General features: G+C 35.1%; 2 protein-coding genes across 2 annotated transcripts; one reads left to right on the top strand and one right to left on the bottom strand.

The window, feature by feature from the left end:
- Positions 1-663: 663 nt before the first annotated feature.
- ela2 (elastase 2) lies at positions 664-6,203 on the bottom strand. Its single transcript, NM_001139464.1, has 8 exons — positions 6,150-6,203; positions 5,914-6,002; positions 2,828-2,925; positions 2,569-2,691; positions 2,352-2,488; positions 1,394-1,539; positions 851-1,003; positions 664-754 (listed from the first exon to the last, which is right to left on the bottom strand). Exons 1-8 carry the CDS (start codon positions 6,184-6,186, stop codon positions 737-739), a joined length of 801 nt encoding a protein of 266 aa, NP_001132936.1. The 5' UTR covers positions 6,187-6,203; the 3' UTR covers positions 664-736.
- Positions 6,204-10,139: 3,936 nt separating this feature from the next.
- On the top strand, positions 10,140-13,528 carry ela2l (elastase 2 like). The gene is given in 8 exon segments (NM_199886.1): positions 10,140-10,191; positions 10,895-10,983; positions 11,284-11,381; positions 11,660-11,782; positions 11,864-12,000; positions 12,335-12,480; positions 13,168-13,320; positions 13,457-13,528. Coding segments are annotated over 8 exon segments (804 nt in total). The 5' UTR covers positions 10,140-10,151; the 3' UTR covers positions 13,475-13,528.
- Positions 13,529-13,547: the final 19 nt, after the last annotated feature.

Genomic DNA, 13,547 nt, shown 5'->3' with positions numbered 1-13,547 from the left:
TTTTGTACCCAACCATAAAGCTCTCATCTTATCTCTATATTCTATTACTTTTTCACTATAAATGTTTTAAGTCTGTTGACGGTATCAAAATAAAAATTTGTTTATATTTCCAGAATACTATTTATTGCAATTCTATTTATAGGGACCTCACATTGTCTTTAATCGGTTTAAATTCAATTATCATTCATTCAAAAAATCAACAGAAGGATTTATACTATAATAAACATAATATTCAATATACAGTATGGTAATAGGCGTGTTGCTAATTACAAAAATCCTGCGTGTGACCCATTCACACTCACACACAAGCCAATTTGTCTATACTCCATGTCTTTGGACTGGGGTAAAATATTTTATTTACAGCTTCTTTTATTTATATATTTATTTATTTTTAATAAAATGGTAACTGGTTAGAACAGCAAATGCTTAATTACTTGTGACTTTGAAGCAGTGTCATCAGTAGAATGTTTTACATGTTTTACATAATTCTTGTTGGTGTACATCCAGATAACTGTTTCTCAGAAATGTCTTACTTTTTCCATCATTGCATAAGAAAATATCTTGATTATGCCACGATACATAACCAAGTACAGTGGAAAAATATTTTAATGTTTCTTTTTTTTTTACCTCATTAAAATGGCCAAGAACAGACAAAGAGAAGAATTTTGGAGAATCATGTTTATTAATCCCACATTTATTTTGTTGTTTAATTTGAGGTATCCACGCCTTCCAAGCTTTAATAAGAGGTCATCACCTGAAAAACAGGAGGCCAGTTAAGGTATCTGAATGTGTCGACAGAAAGTAAAGAAAAGATGTTGTTTGTTCAGTCACCAGCAGCTTCTATACTCACTTTGTTGATCCAGGGAATGTATCCAGACACACGGGTGAAGACGGAGGGTTTCTTGGGGTAGTTGCAGCCCAAGCTGGAGCCAAAACTCACAATGCCGTGAACATCCCAGGTGCCGTCACGTCTCTGGCAGTTCAGAGGGCCACCAGAATCACCCTGCAGCAGTCAGGTTATATTTTTAGGGTGCATTTTCAAATACATCAAGGATAAAAACCACACAACAACCTAAAACATTATCAATTCTGAGTGTGCTTCACACAGGTGAGTGGGCTTGACAAACCACCTGTAGTAAAAACACTTTTTTTAATCTTTCTGACACTTTTACCTACATTTGCACCAGTCATGTTCTTAAAAATCACTTAATACTAAAAATACTAAAATAACTCTCAACCCTCAACTCTATCACTTAGTTCTCTGAGCACAGTTAATTCGTAAAATTAGTATTTCTTGTGTGTATTGCCTCTTCTTGTTGAATCAGAGAACACTCAGTTTCATAAGTCTATGAAAGTCTATGAAAATGTAAATGTAAGTGCACATCAAACCCACATTGCAGCTGGACACAACTCCATCTCCACCAGCGCACACCATGAGGTCGGTCACGAGGTTGCCCCACCAGTCAGATTTAGTGCAGGTAGCTTGATCCACAATAGGGAGCAGAGCCTGCTGCAGGATATCAGCAATGGGACCACCGGCTGAAATTTACAAAATAATGATTTTTTTTATTGCTACAAACCAGGAACCATTGCACAGTTAAAGTCAAAATTATCAGCCCTCCTGTGAAAATTGTATTCTCTGTCTAATATTTCCCAACTAAATCTTTTAGTATTATATTTTATATTTTCTTCTGGAGAAAGTCTTAATTATTTCAGTTTGGCTAGATTAAAAGCCTTCTTTCATTCATTGTCTGTCGCTTTTCTGGGGCTGGGTCATGGAGGCAGCAGTCTCAGGAGGTAGATCTGAGGGAACTGTCCTCTCCCCAGACACTTCCTCCAGCTCCTCCAGGGGGATCCCGAGGCATTTCCAGTCAATCAGAGAGACATGGTCCCTCCAGCATGTCCTGGGTCTGCCCCTGGGCCCCATTACTACCAACTTCCACCACCGGCAGGCAGCACCTTCCACCCACAGTTCCTTCTGGCCGTGTCAACAAAAGAGTTGGAGATCATGGACCACTCGGTCTCAATGTCTCCAGTCTCCCTTAGGATCTGGTCAAAGTTATTTTGTTCTTCCACCTAGTTAGTCTAAGTTAAGCATTAAATTGCACTTTAATCTAAATACGAATAAACTGCAAATTAACTAGACAAAATAAATTAGTTATTATAAATAAGTGATTAAATGTATTATATTCAAAAAAAAATTGAAAAAAATATCTCTCTGATTAAAAATCAGATAATAATTTTGCCTTTAACTGTATTTAGAGGATACATTGGAGAAATAATTTTGTCTTTGAATGTTGAAGTCTGTGATTAAAATGATGAAAATAGCGATGCAAAAGATGCAGGCTTACTCCAGAGGCGTCCCCAGCCGGTGACGTAACAGGGGGAGTTGTGAGGAAGGATGCTGCCGGAATCAGGCAGACAAGCAGGTGAAATCTTGTCAGTGAAAGTCACTGGAGTTGACAACTTGATCAGGGCGATGTCATTGCTGAGAGACACACATGCATTAAAAACATGCTCTTAGATTAAACTTCTGTTCTCTTGCTTTAAAATGAAACGAGGACCAACCGGATATTGTAGGAGTCCCAGTTCTCATGAACGATAATCCTGGCAGGAGAGATGGCCTGAGAGCCGGACTCGCTGCTGAGTGGCAGGTTGTGCTTGCCCAGTAAGACTCTGTAAGTTCGGCTGCTGCTTGGCAAAAAAAGTTTAAATAAGTTTTAGACTATTTCGCAATGCAAATTTAGTTTTTTTTTTTTTTTTTGAAAGTGGGTTTCTGGTTTAAAGATTCTTAATGTTAGAGAAAGAGTAGCTGTTTTTTTTTTACCTAATGCAGTGAGCAGCGGTCAAGACCCACTGCTTGTCGATCAAGGTGCCACCACAGGTGTGGTAAAAGCTGGAGCCACTCTGGTACTGGAGAGATGCCTGAAATATTGAGGAGATGAAGATGCGTAAATATATACAGAGAAAACTAGTCTGAAAACAATTTTCACTGAGAAATTGCAAAAAACAGTTTGGGCAAGTAACACACAGAATTTGACACGTGGTTTCACAACTGTCTCACAACCAAAGAATTATTAACAGATAAAACTTTGTTACTTCCCTAAATTATAAATCTGCTCCTGTAAACTGCATGACTTTGGTTCCAGCTATTTTTTTATTTTTATTTAACATAACAGCACTTAAACATTGTTTTATATATATATATATATACATATATATATATATATATATATATATATATATATATATATATATATATATATATATATATTAGGGTTGGGCATCTAAGCTATAATGCCGATCCGATACGCATCTCGATACAAAGAATACGATCCGATATATTAGCGATACATTTGTGACATATTGCGATGCAACACGATACAATTCACACCCATATCACGATACGATGCGATATTTCAGCACTAACTAATTAGATCAAGTTTATGAGATGATGTGAAAGAGGATGCTGTGCCATTGAATGAGTTTGATTATTTATAAACCAAGCAAAACCAAGACTTTTTTTTACAAACTGGCTTTTCTCTCAGAGCCAAAGTGTCAGTTTACAGTAGAGGGCCATTTTAGAACATATAGCACATATTATTTAAGTATTTTCAAGATAAACAGAATGTATAAGTGCAATATATATTAAATAAATATGTATATATTTGCACTCTTTCAACATAAATAAATTTAGCATTGCACAACAAGAATTGTGATTTAACTTTTCAACTATGAAAACAAGTTTTACAAAGATATATTTTGCCACTGATTATTCAAAACTTAAGGTTGTGAACTAGCAGTGTTATGCTGCTTTCAAACATCACTGTCACTGTAAACAACAGGCTAATAAAAATATAACAAACCAGCAATCTTCTTGCTGTGAGGTGGTCAAACTACCCACTGTGCCACCGTGACACCCAATTATTTTTATCATTATTATTATTAATATTATTATTATTAAAATATTTAAAAAAAAATAACAGGAGGAGGTGTTTAAAACCTTCGTTCTCCGTGACACTAGGCTGAATATCTTTGCAGATGAACAATGCAATAGCATTCGTTATTGGCGTAGAGCGAGCAGAACTGTTGCGCATGGAAAAAAAAACTTGCAATGCTTTTCTCACCACTTTTGGAGCTGGTTGAAGCAGTGCGAAAGCCGGGGATGCAGAAACACTGGAAGATGCTTTCACAACAACACCGTGGCGCCGCTTCAAGTGAGATTTCAGATTAGTCGTACTGCCCGCGTATTTTACAGATGCGCGGCACATTTTGCAAATTGCATCTGTCCTGTCATGTCGTCCATCCTTAAATCCATAATGTTGCTTGCCATACTTTAGATTTAAAACTCAGTGGGGAATATGTTTGTTTTGCTTCTCGCGCTTTCTGAGGGCGCACCACTAGCTTCATCCGCACACCTGATACACTGAGTTGTAGTGTGTGCACATCCGCAAATCCGTTGCTAAGGCTTACTTTGTGTAGGTCGATTAAATTATGCGCCAAAAACAGGTTGACAACACTTGTTAATAAATAAAAAATACATTCTATATTAAAAATATAAGCTGTATCTCGGAAAAATCGGTCCATCTCGCAAAAACCGATGCATCTCGATTTGCTTCCAAAATTTCATTCATCCTCTGCTGCTCAACCGATGCACTCGCATCGTGCACGCGCATGACCGCGTATCGATACATATCGGTTAATCTTCCCATCCCTAATATATATATATATATATATATATACATATATATATATATATATATATATATATATATATATATATATATATATATATATATATATATATATATATATATATATATATACATATATATATATACATATATACAAAAGACAGAAGGTTTTTTGAAAGGCTGTTTCTCAGAGCAAACTATTGTGTTGCCATTCCACTTTTTTAAAATGATTTTTGGGTTTGTTGTTTAGGATTGGCTCATAAATGTTTTAAATTAATACAGTTATTAGAGTGTGGGAGGTTCATTCCACTGTAGTGACCCCTGAAAAACCAGGGACTAAGCCAAAGGAAATTGAGTGAGAAAGTGAGTAAGTATTATAGATTGCAGAAGCAATATTTTTATCTTATTGTCAAGATAAACTTTTTGTATTTCATTCAGTTTCTTATGGGCATGTTCTTGTTTTTTCTAGTGAGATCTGGCAAATCAAATGTCAAGGCTTGTGCCTCTTTTTCTGTTATTTCTTATGCCATTTAAGTGTCATTATTGGGCGGAAGCAGAAGAGAGGCACATCTTTGATGCACATTAAATACATCTCTAATAACATCCTTTAGTTCTCTTAAAAAAGAAAACGCTGCCATCATTTACTCACCCTTCCAAACCAGTTTGAGTTTTTGTTTTGTTTCGTTATTGTTAGACATAAAAGAAGATATTCTTATGAGTGTTGGAAACCGTTCTCCGTTGACTTCCACAGTATTTGTTTTTCCTGCTATTTATGTCGATGGTTACCAGTTTCCAACATTTTTATTAGTGTTTATCAAGAATTTTCAAAATAAATCAAGTAAAGGGTGTGTAAATACGGACAGAATTTAAAAATTTGGACTATCCTTTAAAGTTCAATTTCATAAACCCTGCATAACATTAGCGTAAACATTATTGTTGCTACATTCAGTTGCAGAATACAGCGGTCACTCCTGAACTATATTAAAGTGTGTATACAGAGCAGAATTAAGAAAGAAACATGTAACTGACAACTGATTTTAACTTCATTGTATACTGTATGTGGCTTAATAATAGTTGACATACAGTAGTTGCAAAGCTACTTATAGTCAGCAGAGTCTCTAAAAGAAGTGTAACAAAAGATAATCAATACATATTAGTGTGCTCATAGTTTGATTGTAAAGCATTTTAGGATGAGAACAATCAACTGTAGAGATCATACCTGCCATGGCCAGCTGTTGGGTCTGACATCACTTCCTCCCACCACTCTCGAGTCGATGGGTTTGTAGGTGGGCTGCCCACAACCGTAGGCTGTTAAAATACATAAAATGATAAATTACTGTCTGCTCAAGTTCGTTGTCTTCAGTGCAAACTGTAAGTGAAATCTATCCTCAATCTACTACTGAGGATTAAAAGAACAACAGTTTTTTTTAGCTCCTTTTTTAACGTCCATCTTACCGCCAGCAATAAACAGAGCCAAGATCACAAGTTTCATCGTGCCTGATTGCAGTGACCACAGGCAAAAATCCAGCACTTTTATAGCTAACCTGGATCTGGACGGTGTGACGGAGCAGTGACATTTCCTGTTGCAATGTACAGATAGCCTTCCCAGTATCATTTAGCCTTGTAGATAAACAGCCCAAAAATATCAGTTATCTGTGAGGATTCATATATGTGGCCTGTGAAGTGCACAGATGACACGCTGATATGAACAGTAATGCCTTGCCAAACCCAGATCATTTTTAGTGCTTCGCATAGACTCTATGTTTAATGGAATTTATTTTTTTTAGTCATGTTGTGTTTTGATCTTTTAACTATCAAAATACATTTCAAACAAACTGTAAAAATGGAAAGTGCCACATGTTCTGGATCAAATATGAGGACCGTCACCTACATAAGTGTGGAAAAGTGTGGAAAATTAAAGAGTAAGCTAACACCTAAGTCACTTTTAAATACTGGCGTATAATCTGCTTATTAATATGATATTAACTGTATATTAATAGCTGTTAAGTACGATCTTATTCTACATCCCAGAACCTACCCAATACCTAAATGCAACTACTACCCTACTAACTATTAATAAGCAACTAATTAATAGCTTATTAAGTTAATAGTCTCAGTTAATAGTTTGTTAATAGCATGAATTGTGACCTAAAATTAAGTGTAAACTTTAAAAAAAAAAAAAAAAAAAAAACAATTACACAAACCTGGTAGAAAAGAAACTAGCGGTTAATCTAATTATTTTTGTATTTAAAAAACATTCACACTGTGTAATATTTAGTTGAAGGTGCACCAGAGAACTACTTTTTTCAGCCTTGTTTTTCTCTATTCTTTCCATCAAAGACAAATTAAGCGTGAATTTTTCTGTATATCATGATGAAATCTGTGATCTTGTCGGTTCTGGTTGTTGAAGGTAATTCTTAAAAACAGATAAATAAACATTCATTCTTGTTCTAATCTTGATCAAACCTCATTTTGATCAATTTCACAGAAAACGAAGACTTCTTGTGTCACGTAATTTTGCTTTCCGGTCTATCCTGACCTCAAGAGACTTTATTTGAAGTGGGAACCAGCACAAAAATTATTAAGAAAGAACAATACTTTTGTTCGGTATGGTCAGTGGTAAAAAAGTAACTAAATTAAAAAGTTAAAAAACATCCTTACATTTAGTCACCCAAAACCTCAGGTGTTGTAAAATAAAAAATAAATTAAAAAAGATAGAAAGCAGTACATAAATGTAAGATACTTTTCACAGTTTTATCCTAGTGGTTAAGCGTGCCGACATGCAGCACAAAGACATAGGAGTTCCATTCCAATCCCAATACTTTCCTGTCTGTAACCTCCACTGTCCAATTTCGATAAATGGTGAAAACCTCCTAAAAATAATTATTTAAAAAATTGTCAGTGTTTTTCCCTAGACAGGGAAATACAGGGTTTTTCCCTATACAGATACCCATCCTCACAGCTGGTAGATGCACATTTCATTACTGCAATGAAATTACTTTACATGGTTTACAATAAACAGTGTTCATATGTGCCCACTTGCAAACTACAGTAAAAGTCTTTTTTAACCTAGATCTCCCTGGAAGCTGATATCACACTTGTGGCGGCACAATTTCTTTCAACGTGTGACTGTTTACTGCATTTAAAAATTGTGCTTAGTGGGTCATGGCAGCTTACACTTCAGTTGATTGATGATCAGTTAACGAAGGGATTCTCCAGTGGAAAGCTACGTTTAGAAATGTTAAGAAATAGGCTGAGTGAAAAATTAAAAAACACTGTAGAACTTCTTAAAGTTAGAGTCAGTGATAATGCAGTACTATATGAGAATGTGGGAGTCATTCAGTACAATGGCGAGTTCTATGTTGATTTCACTTCATACTATTTTTACACAGTGTTGTTGCAAATTTTTTAAAATGAATATAACCCAGTTTCTGAACGTTTTTGTTTTTGTTGCTGCTTTGCAACAGTGGCAGAACTTATGGAGTGTATCTGGGAAAACAACATGATAGGGCAAGAGAGTGGATCAGTCGCTATGTCTGATAGCAAAATCATTATGCGGGATTTCAGCACTTATGCAGTATATGGCAGCCAAGAGACATCTTCCAGTTGAGGACAATATTAATAGCCCTCCTGTGAAATTTAAATTCTTTTTCTGATTTTCCAAGTTTTTGTTTTAAGGAGATATTTTTTCAAAACACATTTTTAAACATAATTAATTCATTCATTTTCTTTTCAGCTTAGTCCCTTTATTAATCTGGGGTTGCCACAGTGGACTCAACCGCCAACTTATCCAGCATATGTTTTACGCAGAAAATGCCCTTCCAGCCACAACCTGTCACTGGAAAACACCCATAAACACTCAATCACACACATACGCCACGGACAATTTAGCTTACCCAATTAACCCATAGTGCATGTCTTTGGACTTGTGGGGGAAACCGGAGCACCCGGAGGAAACCCACGTACATGGGAAGAACATGCAAACTCCAAACAGAAATGCCAACTGACCAAGCCAAGGTTCGAACAAGCAACCTTCTTGCTGTGAGGCGTTTGTGCTAGCCACTGCTCCACCGTCTCGCCCCATTTTTAAACAAAATAGTTGAACAAATTTTTGTCTTTGCCATGATGACATTAATCATATTAAAGTACATAATATTTTAACAGGTGATTTACATTATTTTAGTCAATTAAAAAAGAATAGTAAGATGGCTAATAATATCGGCCCCTAAAATTTATAAAACTGCTTTCATTCCAGCCAAACTAAAAGAAATGAGACTTTCTCCATACATATCTCCATATAAATCTATTATGTTTAAAAAATCTCTCCCTTAAACAGAAATTGGGGAAAAAAATAAACAGGCGGTCTAATAATTCAGGTGGGATAATAATTCTGACTTCAACCTTATATATACATATATATATATATATATATATATATATATATATATATATATATATATATATATATATATATATATTATATATATATATATATATATATATATATATATATATATATATATATATATATATATATATATATATATATATTTATATAGGAAATATAAAAGTTTATAAAGTTAAACATCACTTAGGTAACATCTGAAAAAGCTGATAATTTTGCCTTCAACTTTACATATAGCAATACTGAACCCAGAGTCTTGTAATAATTTGCTGAGAACAACAACTATGAACCACACAATGTGTGCAAGCCCATTTCTCATTTCAACATTTTTAGCAAACTGATTTGTTGCTTTGAGGTAAATTACATCATATCAATTGGAGACAATAAACAAAGTTCATTGGCGATTGACTGCAGCTTTTCATCCAACAACACAGCAAATAGGCTTTCCAACTAATTTTGGGTCAATATTTATAGACTCTAATGGTATAAATTTATCTTTCTCACACGTGTCCTGCAGAATTGCACGTGCAGTCCTGCAACAGTGCAAAACCAGGTGGTCACCATTCCTGAGAAATGCACAGATGACATGCTGATATGAAAAATAATACTGTGTGCACATTACCAACAACTAACTATACATTCATCTGAATTCATGCATTTGGGTGTTATGAGAGGAAACTGGCTATTAATGTAAATCAATAACAAACATAGATATATATTTGTAAGTTGTGTATTATTTGTTCTTCATTTAAATACATTTATACAAAGTAGTGGTACAAAATAAAAATGGGGGAGCTTAAATGTGTAGACATAGCAAATATTTAAAATGTTAATCAATAACAAAAATTATTTTTAAATTATTTGATTATCCTTCACGACAGGGTCAAACTGTACCCTCAGAACCACCATTGGATGAAAGTGGGGAGGAGGGTGTTTATTTTTCCTACATCAATCAAGGACATTTGTTCCACAAAACTGCACGATTGTGGTCATTCGTTGCACTGGCCAGTATATAAACCCCAGCAGAACAGCCAAACACTGAAGATACAAGGATGATGAAGTTTGTGGTCTTGGCTGTTCTGGTTGTCGGAGGTAAGACGACTTAATATTCTTTCTTTTAAGGTGTAATCCCAAAAAAGAAGCATTGTTGTTAATTAATAAAGTGGTTCTCAAATACAGTTAAAGTCAGAATTATTAAACCCCCTGAATTATCAGCCTCGCTGTTTATTTTTTTCCCTAATTTCTGTTTAGTGGAGAGATTTTTTCAACACATTTCTAAACATAACAGTTTTAATAACTCATTTCTAATAACTTATTTATTTTAAACAATATTTGACTAGATATTTTTCAAGACACTTCTATTTAGCTTAAAGTGACATTTAAAGGCTTAACTTGGATAATTAGGTTAACTTAGCAGGTAAGGGTAATTAGGCAAGTTATTGTATAATGATGGTTTGTTCTGTAAACTATCAAAAAAATAGCTTAATAAGGGGTAATAATATTGACCTTAAAATGTTTTTTAAACTGCTTTTATTCTAGCCGAAATAGAACTAATAAGACTTTCTTCAGAAGAAAAAATGTTATCAGACATACTGTGAAATTTTTCTTACTCTGTTAAACATAATTTGGGAAATATTTAAAAAAAGAAAAAAAATTCAAAGGAGGTCTAATAATTCAGATTTTAACTGTATATTATATATATAATGTATATTGTAAGAAAAAATATAATAAAAGAAAAAGCCTTATAATATTTATTGCTATTAAAAGAGGCATGATGTGTTTTGTTTTACCTCAGCGTACAGTTGTGGGCTTCCCACTTTCCCTCCTATTGTGACGAGGGTTGTGGGAGGTGTGGATGTGCGTCCTAACAGCTGGCCCTGGCAGGTATGAAATTATTACATTACTTAATTCTCTACAGTCACAGTGACCGAAAAAAAAAAAAACTGATTTTGTATTTCATTAAAATTTTCATATCATTTGGAGTAAAAAAATAAATAAAAAAAACACTGAAAAGCATAGCGTTTTCAAAATAAACTTTTGTATCTTCATCTTCTACAACTTTACAACCAGATTCTCGAAGTTTTAATCATACAGATAACATAAATGAACGTATAGTTAATTTGCTGACTTACAAACAAACGTTTTCAAGGATAATTACTGACCCCTGTTCTGTTCTTCATCCAGATCTCCCTCCAGTACAAAAGTGGAAGCAACTGGTACCACACTTGCGGTGGAAGCCTTATTGACAAACAGTGGGTTTTGACTGCCGCTCACTGCATCAGGTTAGTTACAGAGAGAAGATCCTAAACACAGGCCTGGTTACAAATAAAAAACAACCATTTTAGTAACAGTTCATGATAACAGTATTAACACCATATATAAAAGTACCTTGTTTTTATGAAAAAAAAACATCTTAATTCCTTCATGTTTGTATTTTTCTAACTAAATCAGAAACTTTGTATTAGTCACACTTGAATGAATTGCTTCATTTGCGTTCTTTGATTACATTTTCTGACTAAATGTAAATGAAGTTATTTGTCTTTCTCTGGTGGCCCTGCAGCAGTAGCAGAACTTACAGAGTGTTTTTGGGAAAACATAGCCTGAGCCAGGAGGAGAACGGCTCTGTCGCTATTGGTGCTGGAAAGATCATTGTCCACGAGGCTTGGAACTCCTTCACAATCCGGTAAAGACTATTCAGAGATCCATTTATTGAACCGTTGTGTGTTTAAATCCAATTAACCCTATTTCTCTCTCTGCACCACAGTAATGACATCGCCCTGATCAAACTGGAGACTGCTGTTACCATAGGTGACACCATCACTCCTGCATGTCTTCCCGAGGCTGGCTATGTGCTGCCCCATAATGCTCCCTGCTACGTCACTGGATGGGGACGTCTCTACAGTAAGTCTGGCTGATGGTTATTATGGACCAGGCTGTGCTGCTACAGTCTTAAAAATAAAGGTGTCAGGGAGATTCACACAGAATTTTTCATAGTGATGTCATTGACAAAACTTTTTGAGATCACCAAAGGACAATATTTTTATAGCGCAAAGACCAAACATTTCCAGGCATTTGATGAAATGATTCCATGGGTATTAAAGGATTTTTATAGAATCATTTATCCCTATATTTTAGCTTTAGTTTGCAGATGGAAAACAAAATGACAAATAACAAATTTTAGACATGTCTGCTTCTTTTTTCTTCTTCCCACTCACCTATTTTTGTGAATAACTAGCTAATGGACCCCTGGCCGATATCCTGCAGCAGGCTCTTCTGCCCGTGGTGGATCATGCCACCTGCTCCAAGTCTGACTGGTGGGGCTCTCAGGTCACCACAAGCATGGTGTGCGCTGGTGGAGATGGTGTTGTTGCTGGATGTAATGTAAGCAGATTTTAATGGCTTCTTGACATCTTTTTCTATAATCAGAAGCACATTTGACTATATCCAACTTAGTCACACTTTAAAAAAAGGTTCCATTAGATAACGGCCGTTAATATATTTACTAAGATGAACTAATCTTAAACTTAATCATAGTTCAATATTTACTAATGCATTATTCAAATCCAATGTGTGCTTGTTGACATTAATGTACTGTGAGAACAAGGACTAACACGCTTATTTTCATTAATGTTAACAAAGAAAAACAAAAAATGTAATTCATGTATTGTTCATTGCAACATTAACAAATGTAACATGAACTTTAATTAGAGTAGAATAACTCTCTGAAGCACGTCAGGTAAGAGTCAAATGTAAAAGCAAACAGCAGAAAACTAAGCAAAAATCAAGTAGCATAATAGAAAATGCATACATTTCACACAGAATTAGCATGATGTCTAATGAATGTTCAATTTTGTTCCTATGGTAACAAGTCTGCTTTTTGGTGGAACAGTAAAAAAATTACAATAAACAAGTATATATTTGAGTAAAAAATGAAGCCAAACGTTAACATTAATTAACTAACATAAGCAGCAATATCGTATGCGCGATACTACCTTGGATGTCTTATAAAAAGTTTGTATGAGGAAGTTTTTGTCGAAAATAACTCTTTTCATGTCCCACTCGACACAGGGTGACTCGGGTGGTCCTCTGAACTGCGCTGGCAGCGATGGAGCCTGGGAGGTCCACGGTATCGTGAGCTTCGGTTCAGGATTGAGCTGCAATTATAACAAGAAGCCCACCGTGTTCACCCGCGTGAGCGCCTACAGCGACTGGATCAGCAAGGTGAGTGTTTTATATTAGCAAACATGCCGTGATGACGTACGGATTAAACTTTGTCGTTTTGGACAGCGTTTATCGTGACGGAAACTAAAGACCCTGTACCATTATTACATTTTCTCCCACTTCTATTCTCTTACAGAACATGGCCAGCTATTAAACTTCAAACAGAAATGGGATTTGTATCATCGATGCCTTGAAAAAAATTTAAAAATAAAATAAAATAAAAATGT

The sequence above is a fragment of the Danio rerio genome, chromosome 8, assembly GCF_049306965.1.
Source record: "Danio rerio strain Tuebingen ecotype United States chromosome 8, GRCz12tu, whole genome shotgun sequence".
Classification (NCBI taxonomy): Eukaryota; Metazoa; Chordata; class Actinopteri; order Cypriniformes; family Danionidae; genus Danio; species Danio rerio.
The sequence above is the reverse complement of the archived record's forward strand: the minus strand, read 5'-3'. Positions and strand labels throughout refer to the sequence as shown.

Coding starts and splice junctions, on each gene's coding strand:
- ela2 (NM_001139464.1), bottom strand. CDS start 6,186: ATGAAACTTGTGATCTTGGCTCTGTTTATTGCTGGCG. Junction 2,926..5,913: donor CCAACAGCTGGCCATGGCAG/GTATGATCTCTA, acceptor TCAATATTTCAG/GCATCTCTCCAGTACCAGAG. Junction 2,489..2,568: donor TGGGACTCCTACAATATCCG/GTTGGTCCTCGT, acceptor TGTGTCTCTCAG/CAATGACATCGCCCTGATCA.